This window comes from Alexandromys fortis, unplaced genomic scaffold (genome assembly GCF_014885135.2).
Source record: "Alexandromys fortis isolate MF-2015 unplaced genomic scaffold, M_Fortis_MF-2015_v1.1 scaffold_264, whole genome shotgun sequence".
NCBI classification, from domain to species: Eukaryota; Metazoa; Chordata; class Mammalia; order Rodentia; family Cricetidae; genus Alexandromys; species Alexandromys fortis.
The window spans coordinates 727,659-750,001 of record NW_026068140.1 but is presented as its reverse complement, the minus strand read 5'-3'; the positions used below and the strand labels follow the sequence as shown (position 1 = coordinate 750,001).

The 22,343-nt window shown below is 42.3% G+C and overlaps 1 protein-coding gene across 7 annotated transcripts in view; it reads right to left on the bottom strand.

Annotated features, from left to right (window-relative positions):
• The window catches only part of Cbx5 (chromobox 5), a 46,637-nt gene that overhangs the window by 12,611 nt on the left and 11,683 nt on the right, over positions 1–22,343 (bottom strand). For 2 of the 7 annotated variants that reach the window (XM_050126635.1, XM_050126633.1), the window contains exons 2-3: positions 6,088–6,187; positions 4,180–4,358 (exon numbers count right to left, since the gene is read on the bottom strand). In XM_050126635.1, the coding sequence (XP_049982592.1) occupies positions 4,180–4,358; positions 6,088–6,147 (239 nt within the window). In that variant the 5' untranslated portion in view covers positions 6,148–6,187. Of the gene's footprint in view, positions 1–4,179; positions 4,359–6,087; positions 6,188–6,344; positions 6,461–10,563; positions 10,623–22,343 lie in introns of those variants that run through there. The other 5 variants (XM_050126636.1, XM_050126637.1, XM_050126634.1 and 2 more) reach the window with 4 other exon arrangements.

Genomic DNA, 22,343 nt, shown 5'->3' with positions numbered 1-22,343 from the left:
ACAACAACAACAACAACAAAAAAAAAACAATAAGCAAACCCAGTCTATAAAGTGGGCAAATAGCTCAGTGGTAAGCATGTTTGTTCCAGTCATAAGTCAGGCTCATGGGTTCAATCCATCACACAGCTTCCCAACAAAAAACCCCAAATTTAACTGCTTAATTAAGTGCCCAAAGAGTGTAGTTTTATACATACATCAGTAGCCTGCAGAAAGATGTTAACTTAATAAAGTTACTGTCAGGAACCAAAGGCCCCAACATACAAACTATCTTTCCCTATCTGGACCCGTATGAGGTGCGAGAAATACCCAGTTCACACCTTCATCACGGAAGGGCATCTCAGGCTTCTCCCCATCCTCAAGATCTACACGCACAAAACATCTCTTATCCCCTCCCCCAACCCAAGGTGGATACCTCATTAATATTTTCTTTGGGGGGGGATAGGGAGGGGGGCGCAGGGCTAGGGAAACACCTGCAACTGAGTCCTCAGCTTCGGCAAACACCTCTCCCCAGTGATCTACATTTCTAACAAAGGAGGAAGGAGGAGCACATCCTGGCTGTTGTTGGGGCAATGACAGCCTGTCTGCAGGGCTACGTGACCACCTCAGGTGGGCCTATGGCTTCAGAGCCTGGCTGCCACACCATATAGAAATATGGGCCTACAAGTTACATACCTCCAATTTCTATTGGGGTAGATGTTATTTGTAACCAAACTATAGCAAGTAAGAGGTGGGATGTATTAATTCAAATGTGATACTTAAGTTGTCTGTGAGCACATACACATACACAAAATCTGAAACAGTATGATCAGACAAAACAGGAAGACCTATGGTGTAGAAAAAAGTTTTTTGGGGAAGAGGGCCTCATGTAGCCAGGGCTGGTCAAGGATAACTTTGAACTTCTCTCCCTCCTGAACACTGGGTTCACAGGCACATGGCACCACACCTCCTCTATGTGGCACCAGGCCCAGCTCAGGGCTCTACCTATCTCAAGTAAACACTCTACTGAGACATATTCCCAGCCTTCTCTATGGGTTTCTATTTATTTTGTTTTTGTTATTTCATCTAACCCGGGTCTCTGGCTGCCTTGGAACTTGCTAGATAGACCAGGATGGCCTCTAATAGAGTCGACTGTCTCTGCTGAGATTAGGAGTACACGGCCACATGCACCTATTCCCTGAATTTTTAAAGTCTTACAATGTACCCTCTCGGCAGTTCTCTTTTTTTTTGCTTTTCGAGACAGGGTTTCTCTGTAGCTATGGAGCCTGTCCTGAAACTAGCTCTTTTTTTTTTTTTAAAAGCAGGAACACTCAGGTTTTTTATTTTTATTTTTTTATTTTTAAAGATTTATTACATATACAATATAGTGTTCTGCCTCCATGTATGCATGCATGGGCACCAGATCTCATTTTAGATGGTTGTGAGCCACCATGTGGTTGCTGGGAATTGAACTCAGGACCTCTGGAAGAACAGTCAGTGTCCTTAACCTCTGAGCCATCTCTCCAGCCCCTGAAACTAGCTCTTGTAGAGCAGGCTGGCCTCGAACTCACAAAGATCCGTCTGTCTCTGCCTCCCAAGTGCTGGGATTAAAGGCGTGCGCCACCACCGCTGGGCTCGGCAGTTCTCTTGACTCAGCCTTCCAAATAGACTATAGGAATGAACCAACATGTGTGTTTCAATTTTGATATTCTCAAGGTTGTCCTCTGTATTTTCTATTTATATCATGGGTTCTAAAAAGTTAAAACTACAACAATCTTGTGAAATTACAGCAAGAAAACTATTACCCCTTTCCCTACCCAGAGGCATAATTCTTTGGTTAGACAGGAAATACAAGTTTGTTTTTATCTGAGACACACCTGTAACCTGTAATGAATCACAGAAGCAAACAATAAGTCTGTAAGCTACATAAGCAGCATCTTAGCTTGACAAAAGTTGCTAAGAAGAAACCTTGGGTTCAAAGGCTGAGTGGTCCTAGCTAGTGACGTTTCTGTGGGAAACAGATTCTACTTCGGCAGTTTGTGTGACATTTTAGATTAAGAATTTGCAGAAGTGGCTGGGCGTCTTTAATCCCAGCACCGGGAGGCAGAGGCAGGCGGATCTCTGTGAATTTGAGTTCAGCCTGGTCTGAGCTAGTTCCAGGACAGGCTCCACAGCCACAGAGAAACCCTGTCTGGAGAAGACTCAGTGATTTAGAGCACTTGTTCTTGCAGAGGACCTGGATGTGATTCCCAACGCCTACATGGTAGCTTACAATCATTATTTTTATTATTTTATGTGCATTGAATTTTGCCTACATGTATGTCTGAGTTAGGGTCTCAGGTCTTGGAGTTACAGAGAGCTGTAAGCTGCCATGTGGGTTCCGAGATTTGAAGCTGGAAGAGCAGTCAGTGCTCTTTAACCACGGAGCCATCTTCCCAGCCCCCTGTTCCTTCCTCTGACACGGCATGTACAATATACAAGCTATACATTCAGGCAAAGAATTCATACACATAAGTCTTGTTTTGTTTTGAGAGACAGTGTTTCTCTGTAGAGTTTTGGAGCCTTTCCTGGAACCTGTCTTCTCTCTGTCTCCTGAGTGCTGGGATTAAAGGCGTGCACTACTACCAGGTTTCTATGGCAAACTACTGTGGCTACTGGGATTAAATGTGTGCGTCACCAATGCCTGATCTGTAAGGCTGATCTTTTACTCTCTGAACTTTAGGTCAAACCCCAATATCTGTCTCTGAGTTTTTATTAATCATGCTACAATTGGCACCCAACATTTGGGGTATGAATTCACAAAAAAGCCGCTTGCCTGAGGCTTTTTAGCTACTGGCACAGGCCAGAGCTAGACCCAAACCTAGCCACCTGGATTCAGGGAAAAAAACTAGTGGTCCCAACTCCTACCTGCCCCAACTTAGCTTCCTCTCCTGCTAAGGGTCCTCGCCTTCTACCTTGTTTGAACAGGTTCCCTTATTCACTGCTATGTATGCCAAGCCTGTTGTCCCTCAGGCCTTCAGGGATTCTCTTGTCTGTCTCACATCTCTCAGGGAGAGATGCATGTGCCTGACTTTGTATGGGTTCTCATGATCTAAATTCAAATGTTCACACTTGCCATGACAGCTGTCTACTCACACTTAGTGAGACCTCTAAGTACTATATCCTTAACCCTGGTTTTATCTTTTTTCTTTTCTTTTCCTGGCATGTGTGAGGACCAAATTCAGGATCAAACCCGAGTGTGCCAGGTGAAAGCACTCTACTCCTAAGCTACACCCACCTCTTATCCCTACTTTATTTTATTTGGTTTTTCAAGACAGGGTTTCTCTGTAGTAGCTTTGAAGCCTGTCCTGAAGCTTACTCTGTAGACCCGACTGGCCCCAAACTCAAAGAGGACTGTCTCTGCCTCCCAAGTGCTGGGATTAAAAGTATGTGCCACCACTGCCCGGCTTATTCCTATTTTATTAAAGGAGAAAAAAGTGATTATGAAATTAGTCAATGGACTGCAGAAATGGCTCAGTGTTTGAGAGCACTGCCTGCTTTCCCAGAGAACTACGGTCTGGTTCCCAGCACTCACGTGCATCCGTACTCCTGTTCTAACTGCTGCGATGCCCTCTCTGGACCGTGGGGACCAGACAACACAAATGCAGTGCACAGATACAAATGCAGGCAAGCCACTCACACACACAAAATAACAAAAGTTTTGTTTTTTTTTTTTTGTTTTTTTTTTTTGGTTTTTCAAGACAGGGTTTCTCTTTGAGTCCTGGCTGTCCTAGAACTTGCTTTATAGACCAGGCTGGCCTTGAAGTCACAGACAGCCTCCTGCCTCTGCCCCCCCTTTAACCCTGCCCCCATGCTGGGAATAAAGGTGTGTACCATCACTACCTGGCAAGAAAAGAACTTCTTAAATAACAATAATAAAAGAAATTAGGTGAGCTCATCCACCTGTATCTTAAAAGGGTGGAGTAAGAATCTGAACCAGAAAATCTGGCTCCCAAGTCTGTGCTCCCAAGCATTCCTTACATTATCCCTCAAAATAAGATCATTAAACATCAGCTCCATGGTGGGAAGACGATATGGTCTGCTGCTTCTCTTGAGTCTTATTTTGGGTGTAAATGGGAAAAAGGTAGACACTGGCTCGTGGGCAAGTAAACTAAAGGTTTCTACCTCTACAGAGTTCTAACGCCTGGAAAAGAAAGCACTTACTCAGAAAAGCCTTTCCACTTCAACAGGTACTCCACTTGCCCCTTAACCATGCGCCTGTCTAACACCTTCTCCACGACGTACTCCTCCTCATCCTCTGAGGAAGAACTGTCAGCGGTCCTCTTGGTTTTCTTTCCCATGTTGCACGCTGATTCAACTGAAGGACTAAGGCCACCAGGTTCCTGAGAAGGGAAAGACAAAATGGTCACAATCCGCGAGGGTTAAAACTGTCACTTCTTGATGAAGTCGAGGGCACACGTCAACCCATACCCTTCTTTTTGTGTATACAATTATTCTAAGACAGGGCTACAAATTTATTTTGTAAATGGGTCAATCTGCGCATTTCCCTAACAACTTCTCTTCAGATGAAAAGATCAAAAATTATCAGATGGCACAATTGTTTAACTCCCTTAATTTCATATTCTAAAAAGGCAAATAGCATGGTATGTTACTCTTCACTGTTTCTGCATCTACTTGTGAGCCAGGAACTCAAAGAGAAATGGGGGAAACCTTCAATTAAAGGAACCAAGACAAAATAAAAATCTTTTCCTCCAAGGTGACTAAAGGTCTTTATAAAAAAATGAAGAAAAAGAAGAAAGAAACCTTCCCCCTCAAAACACTGAAAAGTAACTTCTCTGTTCTCTGAGCAGTCTCTTAGCAGCACACACACTGACACACACACAGAGCACATACACACAGAGCACACACACTCAGCACACACACACACAGCACACAGAGCACACACACCTAGGCCATCTCTCACCACATCTCTAGTGACTTGGTACATTTTCCTTAAAATGCTTGAACTTGTCCTTTCAGCGTGTCCATCAGCTCACAAAAGCAAGGCTAACAGCTCAGATACACTAAGCCTCCTTTTTAGCAAGCTCATTTGGGAATAGAAAGGAAGAGCCAGGCGGTGGTGGCGCGCGCATTTAATCCCAGCACTCTGGAGGCAGAGGCAGGCGGACCTCTGTGAGTTCGAGGCCAGCCTGGTCTACAAGAACTAGTTCCAGGACAGGCTCCAAAGTCACAGAGAAACCCTGTCTCGAAAAACAAACCAACAAAAAAAAAAAAAAAAAAAAGGAAGAAGGGCAGAGAAAAAGTTCAAAATTAGTTACTGGACTAGCCTGTAATTCCCAGGGCTAAACTAATCCAAATAGTTATGGAGGTACCTTGCCTCTTAACTGAGGCTGACTTCGGGCCAAAGGAAGAGGAGGGAGCAAAGTGTGGCCCCAGCCTCTGCATCAACATGCAGCTCCTCAGAACACAGTGGACTATTCATCGCCCAGGAAAGCCAGAGCAATGCAGCACAAATGGAAACTGAGTTAAGCTCAGAAATATGCATGTCAGGGGTGCTCAACAGAGAATCTAGTTTTTAAAATTCCCATACTGTTGAACCATAGTCCTATAGTCTGGATTAGCAAATAGCAAGAATTGATATTTTAGTTGACTCCATTGTTATTTTGCTATAAATCTCTAAACCTGTTTTTCGGAGCATTCCCATCCTGGCCAGAAAGTCAACCTCAGGAATAGAAATGGCAACTAATTTCACAATTTTCAAGTCAAAGAAGCAGAAGTTGTATTTATCAATTTATTTTGAATTAGTAATTTAAGAAACCATTACAGCAATATAGTATTAACAATCCTACCTACAGAACTTATTAGCACTAGGTAGGCCAGCCTCAGAAATTGCTTGTATTAATTTTTGACCTATAATAACTTTATTTGAGAAGGCACGGGGGAATGTAGGTATAAGATTTTCAAATAATCTTTTCATTAATTTAGAAGACTCCCAGGCATCAAAAAAATTATATATATATATATGGTTTATTTAAAATGAACAGCCACCGACCTCACCAGACAGGAAATGTCATATTCCAGTGAGAGTACCCCACCCCCACCCCCCCCCACCTTGGAATTTCCGTGAGCTGAGCAGTTTAGGTCAGAGCGCTGGGTTAAAACCAGCCCCATGTTGGAAGCATGCAGCTAAGCATTGTGGCTATGGCCTTCCCTGCCTCACCAGGAAAAAAAAAAAAAAAAACAAAAAAAACACAAGGATTTACATATGTGTTCTACAGTTTGAGGGAGGAAGAGAATTTTTTTTCTTTATACCTTCATGCTGAAGAAAAGCCCTAAGTAGATCAGTAGGGGTTCCGTCCCTTACCTACCGGATCGCCCCAGTTCGTTCTTTCCCTCTGGGCTAACAGGAGGGGCCTCCCCTCCCAGGTCTGGGGCTTGGCGGGCTGGCAGCTCCCCCGCCCCCACGCAGCTGCCTGGGCGCCACTGCGCAGCTGTCCCAGTCCGTTACCATGGCAACTGGCAGCCTTACTAGACTAAGAGGGAGAGGCAAATGAAAAAGTTAAAAGGCTTAACTTTCCTTTTCACTGCAGACTGGGTGGAGAAGTTGGAAGGTACCTCCCTTGGCCCCAAGGCCAAGGCTTTCAGAGCTCAGGGGAGTTAGTTCTTTGTTTTAAAGTCCAAAATTTAGGCTTATTCCTCTAAAACCTGTGAATTAATCAATAGCATTTTAGGACCACCTAACAGGATCACAGTTCACTGGCAGGGGGGGGGGCAAGAGTAGGCTCTTACAACCACCCTCCTCAAGAAGCACTTTGGACAAAGCTTTTCCCACCGTCTGTCACTGTAGAGTTAATTAAAATTGCTTGAGGGAAAGAAGCAACAGGAAAAGGGAGGGGGAAGTATTTTAATGATACTATGTCACTTTTCTTGTTCTAGAGAATTACAACAGAACTAGAACCCAAAGACTTAAAACAATAGCTGGGTATGCATCCAGGGCTTTATACAGACTACTGAGCTACATCCCAACTCACAAAAGAACCCTTTAACTGAATTTACAGGTGAGAAAAATTAGTCCTTTAGTTTAAAAAAGAAAAAGAAAAAAAAATAGGGTGAGCAAGTTGGCCATAGCCATTATGGTTAAATTGAAGTATTTTGTTAGTTATGCCTGTTGGTTTTTCTTGTAATGCTATAAAATAGACTTTTAGCAATTATCACCCCTAATATATTGCTCTATATTAGTAATCCTAAAACCTAAGGAAAGGAGGACATAATAACAGGAAGCAGAAGATTAAGCATGACGAACCACATAGCCGGTTCATGGCCAGCCTGTGTCACTGACACCAGATTACAATACACGGTGTTCTTTCACCTGACTGCAATAAACATCTTAGAGATCCAAAACTGTATTTGCTCCACACACAGAAATTTAAAACTTCGTGGTGCCAGACCCTCCTCATGCATGCTGAGGCTGCTTCCACCGGAGAGTATGAAAAAGAAGGTGGGCTTTACTTTGTCAGGGGCCAGAGAGATGGATAAATCAATGATTTTAAACACTTACTGCTCTTGTAGAGAGGCCCAGGGTTCAGCTCCCAGCACCCAGAGTACCTCACAACCATCTGTAACTCCAGTCCCATGGGATCTGACACCCTTGTCTAGCATCTGAGGGCAACAGGCATGTATGTGGTATACAGACATATATGCAAGCAAACACTCATACACATAAAATTTAAAAAAACATAAAAAAAAACAAGAACAAGTCACCATACCATAGAGATACACTACAACCATGTTTATGGCAATGCTATCCATAACAGCTAAAATACAGAACCTAGGCATCCAGCAACAGAGGGGTGGGTAAATAAAATGCATATATACACAATGAAATCTTTTTCAGACACGAAGAATAAAGTTATATCATTTTCAGGAAAATGAATGTAACCGGAGATAATCATATAAAAACAAGCCAGTCTCAGAAAGATAAATATAGTATGTTCTCTCAATGGTGGCTCCTAGTTCTAATAGAAACATATAAAATCATGTATGTAGAACTAAACCTGTATAAGGGGAGAAAAGGCACTAAAAAAGAGGGGAGAGAAATGGGAGGACAATATATCACACGTACCTGTATAAAAACCTAAGAAATGAAGGCCTGCCTTACCAGGTGGTACACACCTTCACTCACAGTACCCAAGATCTCTCAGTTTAAGGCCAATGGGTGGGGGGAGCTTCGAAAGTTGAAAATGGTGGTAATTTTGGCCATCAAATAGAAGTATCAGGGGCTGGGCAACAGTGGCACATGCCTTTACATATATTTTTATTTATTCTGTCTCTGTGTGTGTGTGTATTTGTGTCCCGCCCAAAAGAGGGCAACTGTTTTCCCTGGCTGTCTTGGAACTCACTATTTAAACCAAACTGGCCTTAAACTCACACATCCCTGTCTGTCTGCCTCTGCCTCCTAGGTGCTGGGATTAGAGGTGTGTACCGCTATGTCGAACACCATCACAGCCTTTTAACCTATATATCTCTATCCAGATGGATGCCTGCCATGCCATGGTGTGCTTATGGAGCTGATTTTCTCCTCCTACTATGTGAGTTCCAGACATTGAATGAAGCTTATCAGGCTGAGCAGCAGACTCCTTTACCCAGAGCTATTTCCCCAAACAGTGTGCAGTGTGCAGTGTTCTGCGGGACTGCCATCATTCAAAAGGTGGAAGAGAAAACCACCACTAGCTCACACGTGTGAGGCCCATCAGGGCTACAATGATTGCCATAAAGAGGTCTTGAGACAATGGTTCAGTGGTTAAGGGCTTGCTGCTGCTCTTCAGAGGCTAAGTTCTCAGCACCCATAACTACCTGTAATTCCAGCTCCAGGGGATCTGATGTCCTCTTCTAGCTTCCATGAGCACCCCAAGCACACACACAAAAGCAAAAAACTTTTTTTAACCAACTCTTTTTTCTTTTCTTTTCTTTTTCTTTTCGGGAACAGGGTCTGTGTAGCTCTGGCTGTCCTCAAATTCACAGAGCTCCACTTCCCTCTGCCACCCCAGTGCCGGGACTAAATATGTGCACTGTCATGCCTGTCCTCACCTCTTGTATTTAAGAAATGTGAAAATATCACTAGAGAAATTAAAATAGGGTCAAGGTAGTAACTTGCTAGGCATAACTGATCTTGAACAACTAAGCTTTCTACCCAATCTCAGTACCACTGAAACAACAAACAGCTGGGAGCAGCAGCAAAGGCCTGCGATCCCAGCACTTGAAGAGCTGAGTCAGGGCCAGGTGGGTTCACTGTTAAAAGCCAGCCTAGTTTACAGAGTGAATTCCAGGCCAGTCAGAGATACATAGCAAGATCTTGTCTCAGAAGAAAAAAGAAAACAGAAAAGAAAAGAAAATCCAGGATTGGAGATAGCGCAGCAGTGAAAAGCACCCATAGAGTGGCTTTACAATATCTCTAACTCCAGACCCAGGGTCTGACATCCTCTTGACCTCTGCCAGCACAAGGGGTCCACAGACATACACATAAGCAAAACATTGATACATATAAAATAAAAATAAATCTTGAAAAGAAAAACCTTGAGTAATAAATGCCCACGGCCTACCCAATAAGAATTGAACTCATATTGAAAGAGCTCTATCATAGGCAGCCATTAAGATGGCTCAGCTGCTATGCAAGCCTGATGATGATGTGATCTCCAGATCCCAAAGGTGGAAGGAGAGCACTGAGACTACAAAGTTGTCTTCTGACTTTACACATTTGCCATGGTGTGCATCCCTAGCTACACAGTAGACACACGTGTGTACATGCACACACAAACACACAACAGCGTACAAAATATTCTTGTTATCTACCTTTACCTTTATAAAACACCAGGAAATAAAAGGTTCAGATCTACTAACTCTCATTCATCTAAAGAACAGGCTGAAGGACACGTGAGTCAAGGCCCCTCTCTCTATGGGAAATGGGTTTTGTAACAGCTGACAAATCAAATTGGCCTGATGCCAGGAGTCAGAGTCCAACCATAATATTCTTTAAAGAATGGTGTGCAACTGTCTTGTAAATCTCCTGAACAGACTCAGATCAGAAGCTGGCAAGGATGACGACACAGTTCTGATGGAATGCGTCTTATCTTAACCTTGAAGTTGCAGATCTGCTCAGGACCAGCAGTAAGAAATGAGAACTGCAACCAGACATGGGAGGGGACATAATTCTCTTTTAGACAGTGCAACCCTGTGTGCTAGGGTCAAATGAAACACAAAGCCAATCAGACAATTTAAGGCTAGAGCCTGGACCAGATAAAGCATCAAGGCTGGTGGTTCAAGCTGAGCCTGGAAGGGAGGAGCATTCTGGTATGAGAAATGAGATCTGGCTGGCATGATGAGGAGCGATTAAAGCAGAATCCTATACTATGGCAGAACAAAAGAGAACGAGCCTTATCCTTATGGAAATCTTCATGGGAAGGGGTGAGAACTCTCAAATTTGTGGAGAGCCTTTTAAAGGAACAGCTTTCAGTCATTTCTAGTAAAGGATTATACACCATAGACTGCAGCAACTAGAACCTTAGGACCGAAAGAAGAGCTCCAACAGACCTTCCCAGACAAATTCACATTACAGGTTCCTCAACAAGGGATGTGGACAGAAGTCAGTCCTGGAAAAACATCAAAGAATTTCAGGTCAAGCAGAGTCACACTGATTCCAAACCATTGACAAGGGATTCTTTTTTTGTTGTTTTGTTTTTCAAGACAGGGTTTCTCTGTGTAACAGCCTTGGCTATCCCAGAACTCACTCTGTTGACCAGGTTGGCCTTGAACTCACAGAGGTCGTCTGCCTCTCCCTATCAAGTGCTGAGTGTAAAGGTGTGTGCCACTACCGCCTGGTGACAAGGGATTCTTTAATGGATGAAATCTTTAAAAATCAAGGTGGTGGCGCACGCCTTTAATCCCAGCACTCTGGGAGGCAGGGGCAGGCGTATCTCTGTGAGTTTGAGGCCAGCCTGGTCTACAAGAGCTAGTTCCGGGACAGGCACCAAAGCTGCAGAGAAACCCTGTCTCGAAAAACTAAAAAAAAAAAAAAATCATGGTGGTGGTAGCACACACCTTTAAACCCAATACTCGGGAGGCAGGGGCAGGCGTATCTCTGTGAGTTTGAGGCCAGCCTGGTCTACAGCGCTAGTTCCAGGACAGGCTCCAAAGCAACAGAGAAACCCTGTCTCGAAGAACAAAACAAAACAAAAAATCAAAATCCATTGGTCCTTGTCAATTCAAAACAGTAGGTATAATGGCCAGCAGTCAGTATTAACTAATCACGGAATTAAAGCCACCCACAAGCCCCTGGTGTCAGAGTTGCTCTCCACCCTGTTTACTACTTTTCAATACCGGCTGTCCTGGCTTTTTTTTTTTTTTTTAAAGGATCATGAAACATCATGTGCATTTTTCCATTACCAATTAAAGAACAAAAGTGAGAGATGACAACTAATTGATAAAATTATTCACTGCATCACTCACCAAATTATTCGGAAGTGGTATCCAGATGGATTATCAATGAATTCTCCATTTTTGAATCACAGTAAGAATTCTGTAAGCCAGCTCAGGATGACTTGGGATGCAGAGGAAGGAGAATCTCTGTAAGTTTGAGCCCAGCCTGGTCTACAAAGCAATTTCTTGGACAGCCAGGGCTATTACACTGAGAAGCCCTGTCTCGGAAAAACAAAAAAAGTAGCAAAATTTTTCCAGACAGCAATCCACAGCTAAAAAGCAGAGGAAGAGAAAACACATACAAAGCTTACCTTTATCACACAATATGCTATTGACCCAGCAGCTTCACATGGCACAGGCTTCCTCCCCTCTATCTCCTCTTCCCCCCTGACAGGTTCTCTCTGTATATATACCAACTATGTTGCCCTTTAATTTGCAGTAATCCTCCTGCCTCTGCCTTCCTAGTTCTGGGATTACTGGCAACACAACACTCTACTCAAAGAGAAACTTCAATTTCTTCTCTAAGATCCTTGGGGAGAGATAGCAGTTCAGGGTAGCTGCGCATGGTAGTATACGTGGGAGGCTCAAGTGGAAAAATCAGCATAAGTAAGAGGCTAACCTGGGCTATTGTCTGAGATCTTGTCTCAAGAAACTACAAGTATAACCAATTTTGCAGCTGATGTAAAGCTTCAATTGTTGGTTACAGTCCTAACTTCTGAAGCGCTCTATGCAGACAGTCTTAAGTAATGAACAGACACGCAAACAAGCTAAAAACTGCTTATGTTTTTTTGCTCTTTATGGATCTTGAAGTACCAATGGTCTTTTTTTTTTATTTATTATGTATACAATATTTTGCCTGTGTGTATGCCTGCAGGCCAGAAGAGGGCACCAGACCCCATTACAGATGGTTGTGAGCCACCATGTGGTTGCTGGGAATTGAACTCAGGACCTTTGGAAGAGCAGGCAATGCTCTTAACCTCTGAGCCATCTCTCCAGCCCCAGTACCAATGGTCTTAGGTATGAAACACATACAGCATAAAAATATTTTATCTTGCACTGGATTTATGATTTCTAAACTACTGGTCATATGGCACTTTAACAAAAACATGGCAGAGCTGCACACTGCAATTGTCCGGGTTGGCTCAGGTTTTGTTACAGGGATAACTATCATTCTATCTATACCAGAAGCAGATGAACACCCAAATTAAGAAGAGTCAAAAGCTTTTAAAATGTCTATGTTAGAGTCTTGGATTTGCAAAGAGCCCTATCATTAACAAACACATATAAACAACACAAATGTTATTACAGTAGAGGAAAGAGCAACTACAGATGAAGTGTCCTCCCTGTGGCTAGCAGTTACAGCTCACCCCTTTAAAATCAGACTGAGTGGCTGAGACAGAAGTCTAGTAGTAAAGGGAATGCTCAGCATGTGCAAAGCTCTGAGCACAACCCCTAGAACATCCCAACAATGAGACGCTAAAAGCATTGTTTCAACCAACCATACAACTATACTACATAACTACTGGTTATATAAGCATCCTGCTACAATGAACAAAGGAGAANCTCCACAGCACAGCCATATCTGATGGGAATGGCAAAAGTCATAAATCCAGTATAACTGCTTGACAAAGATTCAGCAAAGCTGAGCCTCATGATCATTCTCATACTACGTATGGTTTTCATCTCCACCTACTAAAGATTTAGGTGATTTTCAATATTTGTATATTTGGGGCCTACTTGATTGATTGAAAATTTCTTTTTCTCTGTGGCTTTGGAGCCTGTCCTGGAACTAGCTCTTGTAGACCAGGCTGGTCTCGAACTCAGAGATCCGCCTGCCTCTGCCTCCCGAGTGCTGGGATTAAAGGCGTGCTCCACCACCGCCCGGCTTTATTTGGCTTTTGTTTTTGAGACAAGGTCTCATTTTGTCTCATCCTTTAGATGGATAACAATCCTGTTTGTGTTTCCAGGTATTACCCAGTTCCTTTCTTTTTTTCTTTCAGATTAAGATATAGACCACCTGTTAAAGTCCATTCTGTAATTCCACTGGGGATGTATGTGCCTCCTCCCCAAATCTGACCTTGGGGGTTAAAGATATTCCCAGCACTTGGGAGGCAGAGGCAGGCAGACCTCTGTGTGTTCAAGGCCAGTCTGGTCTACAGAGTGAGTTCCAGGGAAGCCAAGACTACACAAAGAACCCCCCTAAAAAGATATATTAATATAGACTTAAGCTCAGAGAAAAGACAGCTTTAAGACGCACATGGTGGGGGTTGGAGTGAACAAGGCATAATCAAGACTGGGTTTGGGTCCTCAGCAGACACTGACCCTGACCGTTATTATTTTATGATGAACGTGGACTCCAGTCTCAATTCTCAGAACAGCTTGACATATCAGTCTGATAAACTGGTATTTTTAGCAACAACACACAAATTCTTATCTCCTTTTTTTTTATTAGCTTTTTTTTTCTTATGTGCATTGGTGTGAAGGTGTCAGATCTTGTGGAACTGCATTTTCAAGACAGTTGTGAGCTGCCATATGGGTGCTGGGAATTGAACCCAGGTCCTCTGGAAGAGCAATCAGTGCTCTTAACCATTGAGCCATCTCTCCAGCCCCACAAATTCTTATCTCAAATAAAGGTTATTTGAACTTTTGTTCCCTATTATTAAAATCTACTGAATTTCTCCTCTTAAGTATAAGCTGTAATGAAGTTTGGTTAGGGTACTGGGAAATCAATCCTTGGGCAGATACTGTATCCTCAACTGCTCCAAGATTTATGAGAAAGTAGAACTTGGCATCATCATTGGAATATGTTTTTCAAATGGTTCTTATTAACAATTCTAACTCAGGAATGTCCTTATCTTAAAGCCCTATTCTCAAGGGGGTGTTAATTTCATACTCACTCCTCTTTTAATGTGATGAAACATGAATTAATAAACCTGCCACCTTACAGACACAGTCACACACCACATCCTGCGATTTCATCATAAATAAATCTTAAGAAAAATGGGCAACAAAAATGTTTGGGTAGATTACCATGAATTTATGAATATCACTTTGACAGATCATCTGAGGCCAGGTGTAGTGGTACACATATAATCCCAGCACTCTGAAGACAGAGGCAGATACATCTTTTTGAGTTTGAGGTCATCCTGGTCTATTCAGTGAGTTCCAAGTCAGCCAGAGTTACACAGCAGACCCTGTTTCCAAAAACAAACAAACAAACAGCCCTCTGTCTAAATAAAACTATGAGCATGCATAAAACACTTTGCAATCATCCAACCTTGGGGCGGTGGTGTGCACGCCTTTAATGTCAGCACTAGGGAGGCAGAGACAGGCGAAAATCTGTGAGTTCAAAGCCAGCTCCGGAACATCCAGGAATACACAGAGAAATCCTATCTCAAAAAAAAACAAAAACCAAACAAAATACCAGTCATAAAGCTCAGTCTTTTATCCTGGTGTTGTTTGCAGTTTTTAGACTTAAAGAGCTTAGGGCTTACAAAGACCCCTTCAGGTCATTTCAACCAATCATCTATTTTTAAGGAAGAGCCTATATATACTAAGGCAATTTAGATTTTCTCAATAATCTGTTTAGCAAAGACATAAAAATTAACTTACATAACCATAATCTAAAATGTTTCTACTTTAACTGTTGAGAATATTTATAAGTCTATATACTACAATCTGATTAATACACACTGACAAGAAAGGAATCTTTACATGATTAAAGTAAGAAACACCTCAGACTGTAAAACTTCCATGAATAAAGAGAGCATTCCTTCAAATAGGGCGCAATACGGTGCTTGGCCATCACCTTGGTGTATTTGCAAAATGAATTATATTGAAGTTATGCCCTACATTTTAGATAAATAAAACCAATCCAGTATTGAATTTCTTTCATCCCATACAAGCATATCCGTGGCAGCTCCTGGGCCATCAATTATGATCCTGACCAATTTTGCTTTGTGGCAATTTTAAAGCTGTTAAAACACACACAATAATAGGTGATGATAGGAGGAGCAAACCACACCAGAAGTTACTGAACCTTGCAGGGCTTTGCAATATTGACATTTAAGTGTGAGTTACTATGGCACAATATAATAAAAGTGTGCTCTGCACTTCAAATATATTGATAGTAAATGCAAAGAGAGGCTACCATCAGATAAATGACCAAGAGGATGGCTGATATCAGACCACCTAGCTCTTCAAGTGTTTTGATGTGTTATTTAAACCAAGTAAGATTTTTTCTTTTTGTCCAGTTTCCAACCACATTCCCAATTCAAATCCTGTGCCAAAGAGATGATTAATACAGTCATTCTGTTCCTTTTCGAAAACTTTAGCTGGCTGGGGATATTATTAAGAGCCTAGTAAGTATCAAGTACTGCATGGGCACTAAATCTACTGTCTTCAACTTTTAGGCTAAAAACATCAGAGTTTCTTCTTGGTTAAGTCAGTGCTTCCATAAAGGTTGCCCCCCCCCCAAGCCTTCCCAAAAGACTACACAGGTTTTGGAAGCAGCACCTTAGGTGCCTAGGGGCAGTGCACATGAGAGAGCACAAGGCTGAGTATGTAACCCCCAGGTGCCACCAAGCCAAACCAAAAGAGCAGAAAGGCAACATGTTTGTCAAACTAGTAGCAATCAGGAGGCTGAAGCAAAAGGATCATTGAATGTTCAAGGCCAGCCAAGGCTACATGGTAAGCTCCACCACAGCCTTGAGCTACAGTGTAACAGTCTCAGAAGGAAAAGGAAAAGCTACTTAAAAGGTGACTTTACAGTACTTACTTGGGAGACAGAGTGAATCTCTGTGAGTTAGAGGTCAACCAGGTTCCAGGTCAGCCAAGGTTACAGAGAAACCTTGCTTCCTCAAAAAAATTAAAACAAAACAAAAAGGAAGTAATTTAACACTTTTTTAAAACTGGGGCCTGGAGCATAGCTGGGCTGTTAAGAGCAGCTGCTGGTCTCAGAGGAATAGGTTAGGTTCCCAGCACTCAGCAGCCCACAGGTGAAGACAGCTAGAATATAGCAACAGTGTCTTGGTAACTATAGTTCCAGGCCCACTCACATCCACTTCTAATCTTTGCAGGCACCAGACAAGCACGTGGCACATATACATACATGGTACAAAGATACTCATATACATAAAATAAATAAGTCTCATATATATACATTTATATTTTTTTTTTCAAGACAAGGTTTCTCTGTGGCTTTGGAGCCTGTCCTGGAACTAGCTCTTGTAGACCAGGCTGGTCTCGAACCCACAGAGATCCGCCTGCCTCTGCCTCCCGAGTGCTGGGATTAAAGGCTTGCGCCACCACCGCCCGGCCAATAAGTCTCATTTTTAAAACATTTATTTATTTGTCTATCCTTGTATATATGGGATTCTCCTTGTATGCTATGAATATGTTTTATTACCATTGGTTAACAAAGCTACTTTGGCCTATGGCAGGGCAGAATATAGCAAGGCAGAAATTCCAAGCAGAAGTAGAGTAAAGAAGGTGGAGTCAGGAGACACCAAGTAGTTGCCAAAGGAGACAGATGCTGGAACCTTACTGGTAGACCACAGCTTCATAGTGATACATACATTAAAAGAAATGGGTTAATTTAAGATGTAAGAGTTAGTTAATAAGAAGCCTGAGCTGACAGATTAAACAGTGTTGTAATTAATATATTTTCTGTGTGATTATTCAGTCCTGGGCAGCCAGGAAACGAACAAGCAGTCTCAGCTTACAGGTATGTTTTTGTGGTTTGTGCCACAGCATTCCTGTGGAGGTCAAAGGGCAATTTGTAGAAGTTGGTTTCTCTTTTCACCATGTGGGTCCTGGGATGGACCTCAGACCATCAGGATTGCGTTGGGTAAGTGCCGTTATCTACTAAACCTTATTGCCAAGTCCAAAGGCAACTAAACAACAAGGTGTCTACCACTACTAGATAAACCAGACTAGCCTCTGCCTCCAGAATTAAATGCCTTGTCACCATGCTCAACTCAAAGGCAACTTCCTAATACTGGAAAGATGAAGACTGTAATAAGTAAGTTAAAGATGAAACTGAACAGCTCACTTAACTTTAAATGTCATCACTGCTCTGGTCTGCTGTGGGGAGTGAGGGGTGAAACAAAGCAATTTGGGCACAGGTTTTCATCAGACATGAAAACATGGGATGGGGGGTCTCACTTTGTAGCCAGGACTGGTCTCTAATGTGCAACAATCCTGCTGCCTAGTCCTCCTAGGATGAGAGAAGCACCATCCCAAGCTTTCTAATGTTTAGTGCTCTTTGAAAAGTCTAAAGGATCAACAGTAGCATCAATCTCTTGTTCCAAATAATGGTTATTTATGTGTTCTATTTTTCTTGATTTATCAATTCTCAAATAACTTTCAGGTTGGTTTTTCTGTTCCTGTCTTCTGAAATAGGATCTCACGATATAGCCCAGGTTGTCCTTTACCTCATGTGATCCGCCTCTCAAATTCTTTCTTGCTGAGGTGGTGCTGGGAATATACTGAGCCAGCACCTTGCATAAACAAAAGCTTCACTTCCAGTAGCTTTGGTGCTATATAGTATTCCAAATATTTGGAGACTTACTAACATGTAACTAATTTCTAAGACAACTGCATTAAGGTCACAAATACTTTATATGAGCCTTTAGTCCCAGCACTCAGGAGGCAGAGGCAGAGGCAGGTGGATCTTAGTGAGTTTGAGGTCAGCCTGGTCTACAAGAGCTAGTTCCAAGACAGTAGGACTGTTACACAGAGACACTGGGGGGGGGGGTGGATAGAGAAAAAGGAGAAATACTTTATATGATAGCATCCTTTTGAATGAGACTTAAATATTCCATAATATTTTAAAACATTTCCCTGTTATGTGAACTATTCTACAGGTGTCAATTATGTCAGACTAGTTGATAATGTTCTCTTCTATTTCCATACTTTTCTATATTTGTTTTTATCAAATAGTTAAATTTCCAAACATAATCACAGATATCTGCTATTTCCCTTTTATCTTTTTTTCCTTAATGAATTTTGAGCACCACCCCCCCCCCCCAGGCTGAGAATCAAACCCTGGGCCTAACACTCTCTCACTGAGCTTTATTCCCAGCCCCTGAAGCTTTTATTATTAGCTGTATAAACATTTAAGATTATTATGTCCTCTTGATGAACTGATTCCTTAATTAACTAACCTGCTGTTATTTGTCCAACCTATCTCATAGGTCTGTTATGGAAAAAGAACAAGAAAGCACGTTGGAAACAGAGGCAAAAATTTGACAATAAAGGAAATTTAAAAAAATAATTTTAATGAATTTTCTGAATTATCTCTAAGTTTACCTATGCTGTCTCCAGCTACTCATATAAATGAGGCTTACTATGTTTTATCAGATCTTTAGACATAATTTATTGTTGTAAGATACTGAACAAATTAGCAGTATTTCACCCTCCACAACTCTCTGTGAAGTGAGTCTTAATGATTTAGGGATGAAATAAGGCACACCAAGTTCAAGGATTTCCTTCAGAAACTAAACTTTAGATTTCCCAGCTTGTTAGCTGACCTCTGTAGTACAGAGCATTTTATTCCAACATAATTATATCCGTTGGCTCAGATACAAAAGAGCTGGACTCTGAGGACTGTAGATTACCATCAGGGAGACTTGAATTCAATGTGCTTCCTTGGCTTTATGGAAAAAGATGGGTGAACTATTTGTTATGACTGACTTTGAAACAACCTTTTCAAGGACACCTTATCAATTTCATAAATTCTAGTATCCTTCCTAGCTATGAAACATAATATAACACACACTCAGCAAATCTGTATATTAAAACTGCATGTGAAGAGCCAGGTGGTGGCGCTCGCCTTTAATCCTAGCACTCAGGAGGCAGAGGCTGATGGATCTCTTGAGTTCGAGGCCAGCCTGGTCTACAAGGACAGGGTCTAAAAGCTACAGTAAAACCCTGTCTGGGGGGGGGGGGGGTCGCAGGCCCTGTATGTGCTCTTTGTTCCACCTATGTATGACCTGTTTTAAGATAGAAAATACGTCAGTGCTTAATTCTGATTAAGTACTTATTACTAAAAAGGAAAGTCCAGAATACACTGCCCCCAAATTCAGCAAAAGGGAGTAAAATGGCTCAGGTTCATGATATATTTAAGTAGTTTTGTCTGTCTATGTTAATAGGTCAAGGAGTTTAGAATCAACCAGTAAGTCAATTTTATGCCTCTCAAGTTCTACACAAAAATGCTACAGTACTACACTGGTCAAAGTGTTAGAATAAGTTATTATTGAGAAAGGGTCTTACTACATAGCTTTGGCTGGCCTAAAAATGGGTATATAGACCAGGCTGGCCGCAAGCCGAGAGATCTTTCTGCCTCCCAAGTACAAGAATTAATGGCATACAGCATCAGGCTTGGCTTGTTTTGCATTTTTAATTATCAGCATTAAAAAAAAAATCTAGGCCAGCTGGTCTACAGAGCAAGTTTCTGGATAGCCAGAGCTACACAGAAAAAAAACCCTTTCTCAAAAAACAAACAAAACAAAAGAGTAGAGAAACTGATCCTGAGTCACCCCAGTGGGTCTTAAGTATGATCATATTTATGAGATGGAATTCCCAGACAGGCATACAATGAACAGAATGAAAATAACAAAGGGGTCAGGTGGTGGTGGTGCATGCCTTTAATCCCAGCACTTGGGAAGCAGAGGCAGGTGGATCTCTGTGAGTTCGAGGCCAGCCTGGTCTTCAGAAATAGTTCCAGGATAGGCTCCAAAGCTACAAAGAAACCCTGTCTCGAAAAACCAAAAAACCAAAAACAGCAAAGGGATCTCATGCTATAAGCCAAGGGATGATGACCACCAGAAGCAAGAAAAGCAACATCCTCTTGCTAAAGCCTGTACAAGAGCTTCAAGACTTTTAAACTGGACGGCGGTGGCACACGCCTTTAATCCCAGCATTTGGGAGGCAGAGGCAGGCGGATCTCTGTGAGTTCGAGGCCAGCCTGGTCTACAGAGCTAGTTCCAGGACAGGCTCCAAAGCCACAGAGAAACCCTGTCTCAACCACCCCCCCCCCAAAAAAAGACTTTTAATGTAGATTTTCAGCCCCTAGAATTGTCTGCAGTGTGCTGCTGTGAAATGAGCAGAGAAGATAAAATTTTTCAAGATGGAAAAGCACAGTGGAAAGGGAATGGACTTAGCATGTTCAAAGCTCTGGGTTCAGTCAGCCTCCAGTACCCAATCAAAAAATAAAGACAAGAACTGTGCTTCACATAACCCAAAGAATGTCTTAAGACTTCTTCCTCTATGTTTTATTTGTGTTTATAAAGAATCTATGTAGACCAGGCTGGCCTTCATCTCATGAGATCTGACTGTGCCACCATGCTCAGCCTGACTTGTGTTTTTGTTTTTGAGATAGGGTCTTACCAAGGAGCCGAAGTTGATGCTATACTAACCATCCTCCACCTTAGTGTCTTCATTTTTTTGTTTGTTTTTTTGAGACAGGGTTTCTCTGCATAGTCCTGGCTGTCCTGGGACTCATTCTATAAACCATACTGGCCTCAAACTCAAAGAGATCCATTTACTTGCCTCCCAAGTGCTGGGATTAAAAACATGTGCTACCACCGCCCAGCTGTTTCTTTTTTTTTTAAATATTTATTTATTATGTATACAATATTCTGTCTGTGTGTATGTCTGCAGGCCAGATGAGGGCACCAGACCTCNACGCGCGCAAGCAAACATGCATTTATCTCTCAGCTGCTGACTGCGGATGTGCTGTGACTAGATGTTTCAAGCTGCTGCCAGTGACTTCACGCCATGATGGACTGATCCTCAGAATCCAGCGGCCCCGGAAACCAAGCTTCTTCCCGCAGCTCCATATCTGGGTCCCTCCTCGGCCCCCATGCTGCACTCTTCCCTCTCTCACCTGCCTTGTAGACGGTGGCAGCTGCGGCAGCGATGGCTCGGACCCTGTGGTGAGGGGTGCGGCACCCAGGCCGGAAGTCAACCCTACCGCTACAATGAGTTAAAGTCATCTTCTTTTTTTTTTTTAAAGATTTATTTATTATGTTTAGTGTTCTGTCTGTCTGTATCCCTGAAGGGAAGAGCAGGCAATGCTCTTAACCACTGAGCCATCTCTCCAGCCCTAAAGTCATCTTCTATATGCAAGGAAAGAAAGTAAAAGTTCATGTTTAATAAAAAAGATGATTGGTCAGTCAAAAGTCATGAATACAATGTGTAATAGTTACACTGTATAAAATGAGAGCTATGTTGTTTTAAACTCAATAGAGTGTAGCACTGACAGAATTTTGAGAAAAGAGAATGTATACAAAAACTATCAAAAGAGCTGGTGGGTGGTAGCACACGCCTTTAATCCCAGCACTTGGGAGGCAGAGGCAGGTGGATCTTTGTAAATTCCAGATGAGCCAAGAGGACACAATGAGACCTTGTGTCAAAAAAACACGATACACTTTGTTCAAAATAAACCTACAGACCTAAGAGGGCTGCTAACAAGAACAGTGTAGGTTTTTCCACAAATGGAAAGGGGGTTGAGCTCCTGGATAGACTACCATAGGCACAGCTGTCATTGTGGTGTTCTGACAGCACAAGTGTAAAGTTGTCACCAGAAATGAGTATGTGGCTTCAAGTGGCTTACAGAATGCAACAAATTCACAGCTTTTACTGTATACAAGCCAACTCTTCTCACAGTAACCCAGTTTCCTTTTTTAAAAGAATTTTAAAGATCCTATATGCCTGTGTGTTTGTACACGTAAGTGAAGTACCTAAGGGTAGGGGTTGAACCCCATGGAGCTGGAGTTACGGTGGTTGTAAGTCATCTGACCTTAGATCCTTTATAAGAGCATCCAATGTTTTTAAATGCTTAGCCATCTCAAGCCCCTACACTCTCCCCCCCCCTCCCCCCGCGCGCGCTC